The following is a 17,514-nucleotide window of genomic DNA, read 5'->3' on the forward strand; positions in this document are numbered from 1 at the left end:
TTTTTTTTTTTTTTTTTTTTTTTTTTTGCGGTACACGGGCCTCTCACTGTTGTGCCTCTCCCGTTGCGGAGCACAGGCTCCGGACGCGCAGGCTCGGCGGCCATGGCTCACGGGCCCAGCCGCTCTGTGGCATGTAGGATCTTCCCGGACCGGGGCATGAACCCATGTCCCCTGCATCGGCAGGCAGACTCTCAACCACTGTGCCACCAGGGAAGCCCTGGAATCTATATTTGCCTGATTTGTCCACTGTGTCCACATCCCTGGCAATTTAAAGAATGTGATTACTATAGCCATTCTTAATTTTCAGTTGTTTAGAAATAAGAACAAACAAGAAATTAAGAAAGAAGGGCACTCTAGCTGCTGGTAAAATTTTAACAAAATATCTTATATTTCTGTAATATTTATAGGTTTCCAAGTGCTTTAAAATAATTTATCTCATTTGTTGCACATAACCACCCAATGAAGTAGGAAAGGGGATATTATTATTTTAAGGATGAGGAAATGGAGGTTATGAGAAGTGACTTGTTCAAACTTAGATTCCAGATCTATAAAGGTAGGTAAGACCATGCTCATTCTATAATACTTGGAAAGTCTAAGGGGTGAGTGGTAAAGATTTTTTTGATTTAAAATTAATTTGTTGCTTACATTTCATGATTAGATTTGAATGTTTCTAGAGCTGTTGGCTTGATATCTTGAGAAATACAAAAATGATCTACCAATTAATCCTGACAGAGGTTCAAGACACCTAAGGTTTAATCTTTTCATAAACTTCAAAATGTGTTCAGACGCTCACCTGCTTTCTAAAGCTCCAACAACCAAAGCGATCAAGTAGCAGGGGATCGGAACCTAAAGGTGGCAAAAAAACACACCAAATGCTCGAATTAGTGTTTAAAAATATTACAGAATAAGACAGTTCGTATTCAGAAGTCAGTAAATTTCCTTTCAAATCTCCAAACATTAGTGTGGATTACTTTCCTTTTGTACTTCTCAAATTTTTGAGGGGGTCAAATAGTTCAAAACTGCGATGTAAAGACATTTCAAAACGTCTATTTCCCTTTTATCCCATTAGCAAGGGAAGACTCTGAAATGTGAAAAACATGATTGCACATAGTATTACAAGGTACATTTTAAGCATTTCACAAAAATTAACATATAAAAAGGCAACTACGCTTTTAAGTTTCTTGTCATTTTCTCTTGAATTAAAAAACTTTGTTTTAAATTCCTTCTTAAAACCACTCCTGGTATATTTGAGAGACATACAAAGCAATCCAGCAATGAGAGGGTGCTGAAGGCTTTGGAATCCCAGAAGCTGGGATAGGGGCAAAATTGTCCACTGTGGCTTAGTTACCTGTTCTGCTAAGGAAGACGAAAGAAAACCATAATTCAAGAAGAGTCATGCACCCCAATGTTCACCGCAGCTCTATTTACAATAGCCAGGACATGGAAGCAACCTAGATGTCCATCAACAGATGAATGGATAAAGAAGATGTGGCACATATATACAATGGAATATTACTCAGCCATAGAAAGGAATGAAATTAAGTTATTTGTAGTGAGGTGGATGGACCTAGAGTCTGTCATACAGAGTAAAGTAAGACAGAAAGAGAAAAACAAATACGGTATGCTAACACATATATATGGAATCTAAAAAAAAAAAAAAAAAAGGTCCTGAAGAACCTAGGGGCAAGATTGGAATAAAGATGCAGACCTACTAGAGAATGGACTTGAGGACACGGGGAGGGGGAAGGGTAAGCTGGGACGAAGTGAGAGAGTAGCACTGACATATAAACACTACCAAATGTCAAATAGCTAGTGGGAAGCAGCTACATGGCACAGGGAGATCAGCTCGATGCTTTGTGATGACCTAGAGGGGTGGGATAGGGAGGGTGTGAGGAACGCTCAAGAGGGAGGTGATATGGGGATATATGTATACATATAGCTGATTCACTTTGTTGTACAGTAGAAACTAACACAACATTGTAAAGCAACTATACTCCAATAAAAATATATAAAAAAATAAAAAGCATCAATAAACACACACACACACACACACACACACACACACACACACACACACACACTTCATTAAAGGTCAAAGATACAAGTCAAACTACCAGCTACTTAGAAATTTTAACTTAAAAGTACTGTAACAGAGTGCTTTCTGGTCTAAGACAACTCTTCCATCTGTAAACAATACACCATCACACGCCCGAGCTCTGGTACCAGGGCAGGTCAAAGTGTAACTTAGAAACAGGAAACCTGCTACTGACTGGGATGTAGGGAAATGGGATCAGGCACGCCTCCTGCCGTGCCTATCCAGCACCCTCCTACTTCAGTACAACGCTGCGAGCAGAACCAAATATTTTAAAAGCACAAAAGAAAAAGAAATGAAGAAAACAAAAAGCAGGAGCTGCTTTCTAAATTCTGAAATATTTCAAAAGCCATTTTGCTCTCTGGATGGGTAAAAGCTATTTGTAGTTCACCACCAACTAAAACAAAATCTAGACCCTAAGATCTTACTTTTTGGCTGAATCTGTATATCTTCCTGCTCGCGTCTTCTGGGTCAGGTGCTTCTCCATCACGAATGGCACTCATAAGTGCAACCAGTTCTTTAGGGACAGACACCTAATTGAGAAGGAAAAGATATAAATAAAGATATACATGAAAAGTTCTATGTAAAATAACCTTTCCCCCCGCTTTTTGACTATCGATACCATAGACTATGAACCCAATACATTCCTCTGTAACACTTTTATAAATAGAATTGGCAATATGTAAAACTGGCTTCTTTAAAAATGTTGGTGACATATCTACCTATCCATTCATCCATCCATATTAAGAGCATTTGGTAGAAACTAGGTTAAAATCCCAGCTCTGCACTTACTAACTTCATGCACTTGGGCAAATAACTTCCCCGAGCCTCAGTTTCCCCCATCAAATGAGGGTAATACTTCATAGGACTGTTGCAAGGAATAAATAATATAAATGAAGAGCTCAGCACCATGCCTGGCAATGGTAGCCACCGGCCCTGCTCCCCTCCACACCCTCAGAAGAGATTCAAAAGGATGCTATACTCACTTTAGATCAGAGAATACAATTCTGAAAAATTTAATATTTAAAACATAAACTTGGAGTTACAAATTCTACTTTTTAAGGGTCATGAGTGTGAGAAGCTTTTAAACTTATTGCTGAGAAATGAGAAATAATTTTCTCTGGAAGTTTGTATGGAAAACGTCCTTACGGGGCAAACTGTATGGTCACTTAAGTGTGTACCGTATCTCCATGATTCTCCAAGTCTTACGTCTAATGAATGCCAGAATAAAGGACCATCACCTGAGTATTAATGATCTAGCAAACATCCATTCCAACAAGGCTAGGCTTTCATGTTCTTCCTGCATGGCCCAGTCCTCAAGGCTATTACTGAGGCAGGCACAGAATCAGGACCTCCAGAATCAGTGCTGCAACAACCATAGATCCTAGAGCTAAAAACTATTCAGGAACTTGGTTCTGCTTCCTCCCTTCATTTAGGCAGTGATAGGTTACACAGATGAGACAACTGAGGTTGTGAGGTCATAAGACTTGCCCAAGGTCATGCAGTTATTAAGTGGTTGAGAAGAGTCCAGGGATTCTTTTTTAAAAAAAATTTTTTTAACATCTTTATTGGCGTATAATTGCTTTACAATGGTGTGTTAGTTTCTGCTCTATAACAAAGTGAATCAGCTATACATATACATATATCCCCATATCCCCTCCCTCTTGCGTCTCCCTCCCACCCTCCCTATCCCACCCCTCTAGGTGGTCACAAAACACCAGAGTCCAGGGATTCTTGGCCTCCAAGTAAAGCTTTCTGCAGCTAGGGGTGGTTTGGTTGTGGAACGATTATGGGAATCAAGAAGGCCCCATAAATACAGGTTGGTCCTCAATTCTATTTGCCTGGTCTAAGTAAGTCTAGCCTCTGGGATAGTATTTATTTATTAATTATAGTCTACCTTTTCCTAAAAGGATTAGCAGTACCTACAACAAGAATAAGTTGGAAATGTATACAGATAAGTCTGCAATATATGCCCATTAGGATACCTAGATAGACATTTACAAGGCTGTAAAGTACATTTATAGAAACTTTAATCCTACAAATGTCAATTTTTTTAAGTTAAAAAGAGTTGCTCCCAAATTCTTGTTCTTAGGTCCAGAATTCTGAATTCCTTTTAAAATCAGAATGATTTATTTTACTTCATTTCATTTTTTGGCTGCACTATACACCATGTGGGATCTCAGTTCCCCGACCAGGGATCAAACCTGCACCCCCGGCTGTGGAGTCCTAACCATTGGACCGCCAGGGAAGTCCCTGACACCCCTTTTTTTTTTTTTTCTTTTTTTTTTCCGGTACATGGGCCTCTCCCGTTGCAGAGCGCAGGCTCCGGACGCGCAGGCTCAGCGGCCATGGCTCACGGGCCCAGCCGCTCCGCGGCACGTGGGATCCTCCCGGACCGGGGCACGAACCCGTGTCCCCTGCATCAGCAGGCGGACTCTCAACCACTGCGCCACCAGGGAAGCCCCACCCCTTTTTTTTTTATACTTATGTTTGCAACTGCCTTTAAAACAGAGATTCAAAAAAAAAAAAAAAAAAACAGAGATTCAAAATGGGATCCATAGCCTTTTTCTAACATATTTCAGGTAGAATTTAATTAAGTAAAGTATTTCTAGCTATAAAAATTCAATTCTGGGCTTCCCTGGTGGCACAGTGGTTGAGAGTCCGCCTGCCGATGCAGGGGACATGGGTTCGTGCCCTGGTCCGGGAAGATCCCACATGCCGCAGAGCGGCTGGGCCCGTGAGCCATGGCCGCTGAGCCTGCGCGTCCGAAGCCTGTGTTCCACAACGGGAGAGGCCACAACAGTGAGAGGCCCGCGTACCGCAAAAAGAAAAAAAAAAAAAAAAAAAATTCAATTCTTATCTCTGCTTATCATTTATACCACATTTACTTACATGGATCATTTTGGAAAGATATCCCGTGTTCATGGATTGGAAGAATTAATATTGTTAAAATGTCCATACTACCCAAAGAAATCTACAGATTTAATGTAATCCCTATTAAAATAATTGTATGGATCATTTAATTCAGTGAATAATTTCAGTGATGTTTACCTCTGAACTGTAGGTTAATTTCACAGAAGGAGTGTCCTGGCAGGGAAGAACTGCTCTACAATGGATTGCCTGGGAGAGGGAGGAAAAAAAAGAAACAGCTATTTCCCTGTCTCATAAATCAAGTCATTAAGAAATCATTACAATTGCAGCATTGTTCTTAGACACATTCTTTTTAAAGATCAAAATGTCTCACATTTCCTCAGCTCTTTTAAAGTAGCAAAAGTAGATCTGTGGATTAAAAAAATCTGGTTTTCCCTTTTAATGTAACGGTCAACCTTCACGTTTCAGCTGACGCATGAAGCAATGTTAGGCAGTGATTCCTGAGTAATAGTAGTGCCCAGTGAGAAGCTGTTAGGAACCCTGACAAAAAAGGGCTCTTCGGTGAAGTAAATTTGAGAACCATGGCATATTGCACGCCTGGGAGAGTCACTAGGAACATTAGCCTCCTGAAGGTTCTGAAAAGACCGATAATAAGGAAACCTGTTCGAATTCTCATACTTATTTCAACACAAAACCCATTTTCCTCTGGTTAATTATTAACGTCTAATGGGGCGCCAGTGTTGTAAGGAACTCTGCTTGGGAAATGTGGTTAGAGTCTTGACATTTTGATCTTGCAGCAAACTTTGAAAGTAAACACTAGGAAGACAAGGAAGGAGAAAGAAAAGTCTCTTTCAATACCATCTAGACATATTCATTCACATAATATGTAGTGTTTCTTTGCTTCCGTATCAATCTGTCATAAAGATCAGTTCCATTAAGAATGACCAGAGTACCTATGATTTTATACCCTGGCCTGTTTACAGATAAGTCTGCATCTATTGCTGGTGAGCAAAGGAATCCCAGCCTCACTGAGATGGTCTACTGAGCTTAAAGGAACACTGATACTAACATCTCTCTCTGAAGTTGTTATAAATCCCAGACCTACTTCACGCCTCTGCAAACTTCCTTCTATCCTCAAACTCCAGCCCTTTTCACTTCAAATCTAATAGATTCTTTATAGATAGGAAATCCCAAATGACCTCTAGATGGATTAAGTAGAACTAGAAGAACCACCTGGTTCTCTCTCCCAAAATAAGTTTCCAAGACCATATGCCTTTAGGGTTCCTTAAAGGTCCCTGGTTATGTGGCTCAGCAATGCCAGGGGTGGGGTTTATATGTATTTCACTCGATAAGACCAAACCCAGAAAAATATGCATAGAGAACGGCTGTAAGCAAACTCATCACACAAAATCATGTCTACCTGCTTCCTATCAACTATAGTAATTTCTTCATTTAACTGAAATCTCTTTTCTCTGTTTCAAAAACTGTGTCCAACAAGAAATGGAATAGTATGTTCAAAATTCACATTCTTCTGACTCACAAATCTTGCATTTCTTGCCAACGGACATTCCATACGAATTACTGATGAAAATCAGGTAAGAGACAGAGACTACATAATTGGTACATTCTTGCCTAGAACATGATATCTCTTCCAGATTAGTGAACTATGAGTTTCTTAGAAAAAAAAAAATTTCAATTGGCAATAGAAAGTAAACACGTCTATACAGGTGTCAACATTGCTTCCTTTTTGATAGACTTGTTTTCAAATGTGAGCCTACCATAGTATCTATCACAGAGGAATATTAAAAGGATTAAATATGTGAAGTACCTTATACAGTGCTTGGAAATACAGTCAACGTTTAATGAAGCGAGTTCCTTTAATTGTAAACTATTTGACTACTAAAAGAATTAGTCTTTTTTTTCAGAAGAAAGTTTGATACTTATTATCCTTGTGACAGATTGTCTGTATGTGGTTCTTTATTCTTAGTTGTTAAACAGAAAACAGATGTAGTCTAAATCATATCATATTTTAAAGGTACATTCAATATATTTACATAATATGTACACTTGTAAATGTATAAGAAAAATCTGGAAAGGCTACACGCCAACTCAATGGTTACCTCTGGGCAATGGTGATTGGAGAGGAATGGGAAATCTGATCTTTCCCTTTCCCCTTCTTTATTGTTAGCAATTTTCATAACCGGTACCTACTTTGTTTAACAGTGTTTTCCTTTCATTTTATGACCATTTATTGAGTTCTCACTCTATGCCAAGTTCTATGCTAGGTGCTGAGGATGTGAATATAAATATGACCTAGATGGTCCAATCTAGGTAGACATGTTTTCAAATTTGAAGGAAGTTTCTTTTTAAAAGTAATATATGAATGTGTCAATAATGACAGGTATAAATGAAAATATATGTAGTTTTAATAATATAAGATAAAATAAAGTACTATCTTAGGTAAGACCCATGTATCCATAAGACCACTGTCTACTTTGCTTCATTCAACTGCATGAACTGGGGATAATAAATCATTCCACGTCCTTTTTACCTGGCACTGACTAAAGAGATAGGGGTGCTCCTTCCCAGAAGTTTGTTCAGGAGTGAGCCACTGAAGAGCAGAAGATTTTGGAGATGTCTCAAAAGAAATTTCTATAACAATTTCTTGATTTCTGTATGAAAGGAACAAATACATTAGTAGAGTACAATTCAATCTAACTAAAATTTGAATTCATAGTACATAAGTAACACAAATAATATAAATAATATTTTATGAGGTCTCATCACTGATTGAGAGTAAGTTTTAGGAATGTTTGCCTCACATATTCCTACCTGAATGCCAGCCTGTGGGTTCTTTTCTCTACATGGTAACTGCTTATGAAGATGTAACAGGAACTAATATTAGTTGAATACCCCAACTTTTTTTCTGTGATATCATGTAATCTTTTATAGTGGCGGGAAGGTAGAAGAAATAATTTTGGAACTTCAGCTACCACCGTGGTGGGTGCCAGAGCATAACATAGGGCAGTTCTAGTCTGAAAACTGTTACTGGACAAGTTAAGTCAAGAACTTGAGAATAAATTCTTACGTCTGTTGAACTTATAGTAAGATGTATGTGTTTGTATTTAATCTCTTCTTCCTAGGAATTCATTCTTATTGCATTTCACAAAAGTATCAGCCTGTGGCGGACTGGAACTAACCAAAACTGGTCCTTCACCCCAGATAGATTGGGCGGCACTGTTAACGAGGAAACAGCAAGAGCCCTGGAGGGGCTGTGCCTGTGCTTGAATCTACCACTAACTGGTGCTGTGAATTTAGACAAATTATTTGACCTCCCTATGCGGTAGTTGCTTCATCTGTACAATATGGTTAATGATAGATCTCACAAATTATGTGTGAGAGTTTCCTTTCTTTTTCTTAAATGGGAAGAGAATGCATGAAAACACTGACCGCTGAAAGATGGGGTAGATTGACCTTGTTCTAGGCCAATGGTTTCCCACCCTTTTCTCCCTCCCCAGTATATCTTGGAGTGGGATATACTCCCAATATGACAGCTCTGGCTACCACTTTCTTAAATAAGTTACCTTCTCTCTCTGAGGTTCCCTTTCCCCGTCTATAAAATGCAGATCATACCACAAAGGGTTACTATAAGGATTAGATGAAAGAATACATTTCCAGCACTTTTTAAGTACATAGAAATGGTTCTATGTTTGCCACTGTTGTTATTCCACTAATAAAAGTGGCTGGCCTCTGGGAGAAGGTGAAAAGTGTGCAGCTTGTAAAGCTTCCCAGGTGATCCTGAAATGCCTCCTTAGGTGGCATGCTCCCACCATCACTCTAGGTATCACTAAAATGATGAGTAAAGAAGTTAACAGTTATCAAAAGTCCTATTCTGGAGTATCTTATACGATGAATTTCTTTAATATCTTAAGAACATATGATTTTCACTATAAGCTTCAATCAGAACAGCAGATTGGTAGGAGTGGTGTATCAGTTACTACATACACACAAACTGAAAATAGGAAATGAAAAAAAATCTAAATTAAGTAAAAATATGTATCCCCCTTATTTAGCTATAAAAGAGAAAGATGAGAACATTCGTACTTGCACAGAGCAATAGGAAGAGAGATTTCCATTGGTGATCCTTTGTAACTTTGTCTTTCTCCAAGAGCATATTTGACTTCTTGTCCATTGATGACCACTTTTTCTATTGTAAGGTCCTTTGTATCCAGAGTCTAGAATTAAATTAATATTTTTATATGATAAGAATATAGTTTTAGGCACCAGAGAAAACTAATATAGCATATAGGCTAATGCAATGACTACAGAGTAGAACTAGTTGCTTAGGGAGAGTAAGATAGTGAAAGACAGGAAATTAAAGGAGTTGAAAGTTAGCATAGGTCCCAATTCATGGGACTTTAAACTTCCTTAAATTTTTGGGAGGCTCTAAGATTTGCATATATATCGTTAGGTAATTCTGGGACAGTCACACATTTCCAGCTTTAAGTAAAAGTCAGATCTAAATTAAAACGCCTTTGCTTCTGTCTCCTAAAACTTAACTTCTCTACTAGGAAAAAATCCACCTATAACTTGTTTCTTTCATCATGACTCCTCAATATACCTTACCATATATTTCTACCTGGAATTCATATAGTCCTACTGCTCTGTACTACTTTCATATATCCCCAAATTAAAACAAACGTTGGAACCTGTTAGGCAAATAAGCAGACTGTACCTCACTGCTGTTGTGTATCTAGAAAAAGCCCAACTTGGTATGGCAACTCTAACCAAATGACCCTATAGAGGAGTGGGAGAGCATATCTACTTGCTATGGCCGATTAAAGACAACTGCTCTGGGCAGGAAGGGAGGGTCAGCAAGTGTCTGAGGATTTTCCATCCCAATAATCCTCTATCTGTGCCCTAGAAACCATACCCTTTCATTATCTCTCAACTACTTTTCTAGAATCTTCAATCTTCCTACACCACAAGACTGTTTCCAATCAACCTAAACCAGCCTTCCACATTATTTTTAAAACTTCACTCAATCCTTCTGTCACTCTAATTATTCTATTTTTCTCCTTCCTTTCTTAATCTTCAAGGGCAATCTATGGTTGCTACTTCCAATTCCTCATCAATCTCTCCTCCCTTCCCCCTCTTCAATCTGTCTTCTAGCTCCTCTGCCACAGAAAGGGAAGTCCTCCTGAACAACAGGTCTTTTCTGTTCAGTAACCTTGACCTCTGCCGCTCATAGCCCTAATGGACCGCAGCATCTGTTTGAAGCACTCTCCTTGGCTGCTTTGACTTTACACATCAATGGTTCTCCTCCTTGTCTAATGCTTTTTCCCTCCCCCTCCTTTCTAACTCCTAAATATGGATACGTCCCTATGCGCTAGCCTTGGCCTTTTGGTTTTCTTACCGTATTCTTCATTCCCTAGTTCTCACTCATGCCCACATCTTCACCTAGAACCTCTGTGCAGATGACTACCTGTCTATTTCATAGCTTCATCCCCTGCCCAGAACTTCAGCAGATATCTCTAACTGCCTGCTTGACATTTCCATGGGAAATGTCATCTCATATTCAATAGGCTTCTAGAAATTCTAAAAGCAAAGCCACCACTGTGTCCCCTAAGTTTGCTCTCTCTGCTGATTTCTCTATTTTGTTGATGGAACTCCTCAACTTACCTGAGGTTTGAAACATTCAACTAATCCACAACTGATCCCACTTCCCAATCTTGCATAGCCAGTTAACAAGTTTTTTACACTGTCCTCATGCTTTTTCTTTTCTTCTATCACCACCCTAGGTCAGGCCCCGGACTATTAGAACTGCTCACTAACCTTCCTACCTCTGGCATCTTTCCCTTGAAATCTGGCCTGGAATAGCATGAGGAGTTAGACTGCCAAGAAACAGCCACTTTCCAGTCACCTTTCTTTTGTATCAGTTAACTGTGGCGATAAGCTCAGGAAATTTTAACAATTTTATTATCTCTCTAGAGGCAACAATTTTTGGTTGGGAAGAAATTTCCATCCTGCTTGTATTATTCTTTCCCTTTCTTTTTTTTAAGAGCAGCCAAATTTGTTATGAGTATCATCTGTTTCCCTCCCAATGGGCAATTATTTCTTTTGGGGTACTCTCTTTTTTGGGGGTCCCTCAACTGTTGCCCTTACTCTACATTAGACTGATATATCTTCCTGCATTTGCATATTCAGAAATATTAGATTTTATAGCTTAAGAATAAGTTACTCCTTTGTTATATTTTGGCACCTATTTCTGAATATCTGATTTGTTGTAAAAACTTGGAGTATCTTACGTATATAAACTACTTACGTTTATACTACTCATAACCATAAGGGTGAATTATTTGGGTCATTTCCCAGTGGAACACATCCTATTTTCTGTATTTCCTAAACTTTTAAAATCTGTTCTGAATCAGAAGACTACTATACCTATTTTTTGTGAAACCATTTTCATATTCTCTGTGTTTGTTATAGCAGTTGGCCCGACCCTCTCCAGTAGCACTTACTGTACCACATTATAATGATTTATTTCTCCATTAGACTGAGGGTTCTTAAAAAGTTACTTAAAAAGTTACTTAGGCTTGCATTCCCAGGGTTTAACACAGTGCCGGAGAAACAGCACGTGCCAAGTAATGCATGAAGCAAGTCCTGGACCCAGAGAAAATAGAAGATGCAATGTTTAAGCTGTATATCTCAAGTCCTGACCTCAGCTATCACTCCCAAATTACTTAAGAAATTTCCCTTCAAATTTCACTGATAAATGTTATTAAGCAATTGATCAATAATAGTAATAAGAAAGGAAAACAAAGGAAACTGGATAGTTGACAAGTTGGAATTAGTAATTTAAAAATCTTCTCTTGAGATTTGGGGAATGCAAAAACAGGCAGGTTTTTAGACTGGGGCACTGAAGGGACATTCTTTTCAAAATTTAAGCGCCCTGACTCTTGCTTACTCATGGAACAGAGGTAAAGGTTTTACTTTTATAAATAAGTGAGAGTGCAAGGTCATATTAAGCAGTGATAAACTATCAAAATTCACTTTCTTGTAATAAAAAGAACTATTGCATTGAAACAGGACTTCAGTTCAGCTGATCCTGCCTGGGCAAAGCTGTCTGCAATAAACGATAGCCTGGCACTTGAAGCAGACCAAAGTACAGCCTATAGGGAAATAGTTATCATCTTGCTTATAATGCTTTAATTATTTATTTTCCTTATAGTACTTGTGGTGACTGCAAGTCAATACATAGAGGAGTCAACCTATTTTTCGAATCATAATTAGTCTAGCAAATTGCTAAATCACAAAGTAAGAAAGTTACATGCTATATTAGTTCATATTAATGAACTCAAAATACAGGCCTATTACTCAAGCAGGAATAAATCATGAAAACCACCAACTCTTATCTAAACTTATTACGCCCAATTAACTGACTCTATTCATTACCCTCCATCAAGTCTACAACATACCTTATCTGATTGCTTATTGCTGGGCTTTGGTAGCTATCGCCATACTACTCTATGCAAAATACACTGTGACTGGCCTTTTCTTGTTCCTCTTATTTCTAAAATACTTATCTATGAAATTCTTCAGGTGATAGGTACAATCCAAATACTATCAGACAATTTGAGTAAGAACACTGAAAACAGGTTATGTTGTACAGATAAAATAATTTAATAACATTCCACAAATCTAAACAAGTCTTTCGTCATTCAAGTGGCTAGAGAGCTTGTAGAAGTCATTTTCTAAGAAGCGCAATATTATTTGCTTCTGGGAACCAACTATTAATAAATTGTATTGAGACATCCTTAGGAAGCTTGAAGAGCTTAAATTATTAGAAGAGAAGAGTGATAAGAATCAAAGGTAGGAAGGACCATGAACCCGGAGAGAGGTGCATCTGGAGTTAGAAAGTAGAGACTGCAAGTATCAAAGCAGGGCTGGGAATTCTCTAGGGCGGTTGAGAACTGGCAGGGAGACGGTGATCGGTCGTATCCGGCAGACCTGAGGGTTGAAATAAAGGGGCCTGGGAGGGAAAGGTGGGACTGAGAATCGGCAGGATATAGGGCCCGAGACTTAGCTGAGACTGTGGACTGAGGAAGGTGCACTGGGGACTGGAAGAATTCTGGGGCCTGAGGAGGGAGTTCTGGGCTGCAGGCCGAGGATATGGGGAGACCACAGGGGGCATTAGCGCTGGGAACTAGGATTAGCGGGGGAAGAGGGATTCGTGCTAAAATGAAACTTGAGCGCTGGGTGAGAAGCGGGGCGTGGAATGGGCCCTGGGATGTGTCCAGGGACTGGGAAGGAGGCTTTGGGGGAAGGGGTGGAGGAGAAGGCAGGTATACGTAGTGGGTGAGGAAGGACTGCAGAGACTCAAGTTGGGTTGGGAGGGATCGATATGGGGTGCGTGGGGGCTGAAGAAGGGGACGCTGAGAAATGAGTGTGGGCTGAAGAGGAGGTGCAGAACACGGGTTGCGGGCTGCGGAGGAGCACCGAGGGATGCGCAAAGCAGGCGGGGGTGTGGGACCGGGAAGGGGCCGAAGCGGGGTGAGAGACGAGAGGCAGGTGGCCGGGGAGAGGCGGGCACTGGGAGCCTGTCCCACCGTACCAGGCTGCGCAGATTGTCCTCCTGGGACTGGACGGTGAGTGCGGCGGTCCCGGTCAGTACCCGGCGAGTAAAATCGACGCTGCAGCGCAGGTGCAGGTGCTTGGTCCGGCAGACGGACGCCGGGGAGGCCAAGGAGCACGTATCCACTACCTCGGGCATGGCTGTGCGGAGTCCCGCTGCACGCGATCAGCACCCCAACACTCAGCTGCCAGACTGACTACTCGACTGAGAGCGAGAGAAGGCGGGAGGGAGGTAAAGCAGAGGAGGAGGGGTTCGCGGCGCCCGCCGGGAAAGGAAGTTCCTTAAAGTCGGAGGAGAGTGCGGTACGGCATGGATGGAACTACAAGTCCCGTGGTGCAGCGCGACAAGGCGTGCGCTTTGCTCTCTGGGAGTGTGTGTGTTGAGGGGTGCAGAGGTGGGTTGATATTGCTCCCGAAGGGGGAGGAAGAGGAGAGGGAGGAAAAGGAAGGGAGTAGAAGTTAGAGGAAGGGTAAGCCGATGGAATTAAGTGCGGCGGGGAGATCAAACAGAACGCTTCCATTTTAGTTCCATTCAACTTCTCTGGAAATTGCAATAGCAGTAGAAGAATATCAGGCCTACTGGTAGTTGCAAATGGCAAGGAAGGGGCGGGCTAAAAGGAGATAAGAGGCCTCCGAGAAAACCAGCGTTCGTGCAGTTCCTCGTTAGTATAGTGGTGAGTATCCCCGCCTGTCACGCGGGAGACCGGGGTTCGATTCCCCGACGGGGAGGCACGCGAGTGTTTTTTTTTTTTCCCCCTCGCTAATAAAACGAAAATGTTCATACAAACATTTCAAAAGCAATTGTGAAAGAAAGAGTCAACGTGAAGATTTAGATTTTAAAGCTGTTTTGTTACTGCTTCCATGTTGGCAACCCAGTACAAGTGAGCTCAGTTCTGTCATTCAACAAGTATTTATTTAGTGCTCATTATGTACATTTCCAGGCCCTGGAGATCTAAAATGGAAATCAGCCACATTCCCGCCTTAGAAACTTAGAAGGATTACCTCAGCATACTGTAATGAGAGAATTCTATGATATGAGTGTGCAGTGGCCGCAAGGGGAGTGCAGAGCTGGGACATCCTGGAAGTGAGGAAGGGTTGAAGGACGACTTGCCTAAAACATGGGACCTCAGAGTTGAAACTGGCAAAATTGGAAAAGCACGCGTGTCAAAGGACCTTAAACCGCTGGACCTTTAATCTTGAATGCATGAATGGGGGACTCATTGAAGAATTTTAAGCAGGGGAGTGACATGGTCAGATTCATGTTATCAAAGGAACAGTGGTAGTGTTCAGAGAATGGGTATGAGGTATCAAAACCAGAGTCAGGAGAGTTGGGAAACCACTGTTAAAATAGTCCAGGAAGAAGATGCTGGGGGCCTGACATAGGTAATATGTAATATGTAATAAGTACAGATAGAGAGGAAGGAATGGAGGGAATACTTAAGAGATAAGTGATTTCACATTAAGAAGGAGCCTAAGATGATTTCTCAGATTCTTGGCTTCAGTGGCTGGATAATCATTAAACAAAGGAAGAGACTACGTGAAGAGGACAGATTTAGGTGGGAAAGCTCTAAGTTTAATTTGGGACAAATGGAGTTGAGAATGTATGGGAGTCAGAGTGGAGATGTCCTTGAGACACTTGGGTATTTAAGTCAGTAGCTCTGGGGAAGTTTCAGGTAGATATGAGAGTATCACATAATGTGGTGGGTGAAGCTATGACAGTGGGTAAACTCAGCCCAAGGACAGTGTGTAAAAAGAGCAGTGAAAACAGGTGGGAAGCTGGGAGAACACCAGAATTTAAGAAAAAAAGGCTAGAGGATGGGAAAAATCCTTTCACAATGTATACGTATAACAAGTCACCACGACGCGCACTTTAAATATCTTAACATTTTATTTGTCATTTATACTGCAATAAAGCTGAAATTTTATTTAAAAGGGGGGTGGGTGGTGCTAGAGTAAGAGGAACTCATGAAATAAACTAGAAAGAGCCAAGCAGCAATGTCAAATGCAGCCTAGAGGGCTATTACAATAAGAAGTAAAAAGTCTTCCTTGGATTTGGCAGTGGGATGGAGGTGGGAAGATGGTGGTTTTGTTGACTTTTGTGGTTGAGTTGAAGGTGGGCGCCACAGAACAGTGACTGAGCAATAAAAGAGCAGAGAGGAAATAGGGCAGAGGCTGTTCTCTCAAGACGTGTGGCCAGTGTGAGAAGGGAAGAAAAAAAGAGGAATAGGGAGGAGTATGGTGCTGAGAAAGCATTTTTTATGTTTTTAGGGAGAGGGAAACTTGAACATGTTTAGAGGTGAAAGATTTCTAGAGAAGATGAATTGAGCAGTTGGAAAGTGCTGCGTTACTCCATTCTATATAAAAGTGATCTAACAATTAAATTTGACCTCAGCAACAGAAAGAGAGGCTATACATTTGGGTATCCTTGTGGTGGCCCCTGTAAGCCAGAGGAAAACAAAATAAAAACATCCTAAATTATGACATGGAATACCTTACACGTGCATAAATCCTAATTCCATAGGACCTAAGAATCCGTGGCATGATTGACGTTAGCAAACACTTTTTGAGGCCTAAAAGTGTTCCTGGTGTCACCAAATCTAGGGTGACAAATATGATGCAGTAGAATTGATTTAGTAGAAGAATACACAATCAAATTGTCTTCCTACTGGAGAAAGTATAGTTTGTTTGTTTTAATAAAAGAATGTCAATATCATCATCTTCCATTATTGATTACCAGTAACCCACAGAGTTTACGCCTCTGTGTTCCAGAAGAGATATCCACAGACAACCACAAATGAATTCCTCAAACTGATTAATAGATGAATCAAAAGATAGATATGCAATAGGAATTGTTTTCTAAGATGCCACTGACTCCCAAATATAGAGGGTACAAAATTGACAATTCACACACAACAGGTGGGTTATTCATATCCAATGGTGGGTTGAGTTTTTAAAATGAAGCTTTCCATGCTTCTATAAAATAAAGATAATATCAGGGTGTATATACAAAAGGAGATTTTAACTTTATAGAAGTATAGTTGATTTACAATGTTGTGTTCATTTCTTCTGTACAGCAAAGTGACTTAGTTTTATATATATATTCTTTTTCATATTCTTTTCCATTACGGTTTGTCACAGGATACTGAATATAGTTCCCTGTGCTATACAGTAGGACTTTGTTGTTTATCCATCCTGTATATAATAGTTTGCCTCTGCTAATCCCAAACTCCCATCAAAAGGAGATTTTATTAAGGATGAAAAAGATGAGTTACATAAAGTTTTATGAAAAGAAATGCACATGTATTTACAGAGCCATACGAGCAGGAGGTATTTCAGCTCTATTGCCCTGCGTCTCTACCTTGAACAGTTACTTAATCCCTCTAGGCCTCAGTCCCCTCAGGACAATTGAGATACCTCTGCCTTATGGGGTTGTTGAAAGGATGAAATGAGATCATGTCTGTGAAATGCTCAGCACTGTGCTTGGCCTAGAATAATCCTTTGTTATGTGTTAGCTAGTACCATTATTTAGGCTGGCTTTTATTTTGTCTATTTTGATAATTTTAATACGTATTTTCCCCTTGTTTTGTTAGCATGAGTTTTTAGGAAGACCTGGGAAATGAGAAGCAAATCACACTAAATTAGGCCTCTAAAAAGAGTCTGCAACATTAGCAATGATCATATGTTTTGAAATGCATTTACATTCAGGAAATTCAGGGAATTGCAATTGGTGCGTTAACACTTTCCTTAAAAGGGTATAAAGACTTCTCATTTCTTTTCCCCCTTACTTCACATAGACCTTTCCCTTCTTTAAATAGTCAGTACAGTTTGCAGATATTAAGTGTGTTCTACTACACTGTGTTACCTAGAATAGAGTGAGGGGAGTTTCTGTCCTACCTGCTGGATAATTTACACTCTGT

The 17,514-nt window shown here is 40.2% G+C and overlaps 1 protein-coding gene and 1 non-coding gene across 4 annotated transcripts in view; one reads left to right on the forward strand and one right to left on the reverse strand.

Moving 5' to 3' along the window:
• The window catches only part of LTA4H (leukotriene A4 hydrolase), a 28,902-nt gene extending 15,004 nt beyond the window's left edge, over positions 1-13,898 (reverse strand). Inside the window, exons 1-6 of one of the 3 annotated variants that reach the window (XM_027107244.1) lie at positions 13,578-13,898; positions 9,068-9,198; positions 7,515-7,635; positions 5,144-5,212; positions 2,521-2,625; positions 794-846 (exon numbers count right to left, since the gene is read on the reverse strand). In XM_027107244.1, the coding sequence (XP_026963045.1) occupies positions 794-846; positions 2,521-2,625; positions 5,144-5,212; positions 7,515-7,635; positions 9,068-9,198; positions 13,578-13,736 (638 nt within the window). In that variant the 5' untranslated portion in view covers positions 13,737-13,898. The remainder of the gene's footprint in view (positions 1-793; positions 847-2,520; positions 2,626-5,143; positions 5,213-7,514; positions 7,636-9,067; positions 9,199-13,577) is intronic. The other 2 variants (XM_027107246.1, XM_027107245.1) reach the window with 2 other exon arrangements.
• Positions 13,899-14,254: 356 nt separating this feature from the next.
• Positions 14,255-14,326, forward strand: TRNAD-GUC (transfer RNA aspartic acid (anticodon GUC)). Its single transcript has one exon. It is a non-coding gene; the product is annotated as a tRNA-Asp (tRNA).
• The last annotated feature ends 3,188 nt before the right edge of the window (positions 14,327-17,514 follow it).

The sequence above is a fragment of the Aethalodelphis obliquidens genome, unplaced genomic scaffold (genome assembly GCF_003676395.1).
Source record: "Aethalodelphis obliquidens isolate GAN/ISIS:26980383/991018 unplaced genomic scaffold, ASM367639v1 scaffold8, whole genome shotgun sequence".
NCBI classification, from domain to species: domain Eukaryota; kingdom Metazoa; phylum Chordata; class Mammalia; order Artiodactyla; family Delphinidae; genus Aethalodelphis; species Aethalodelphis obliquidens.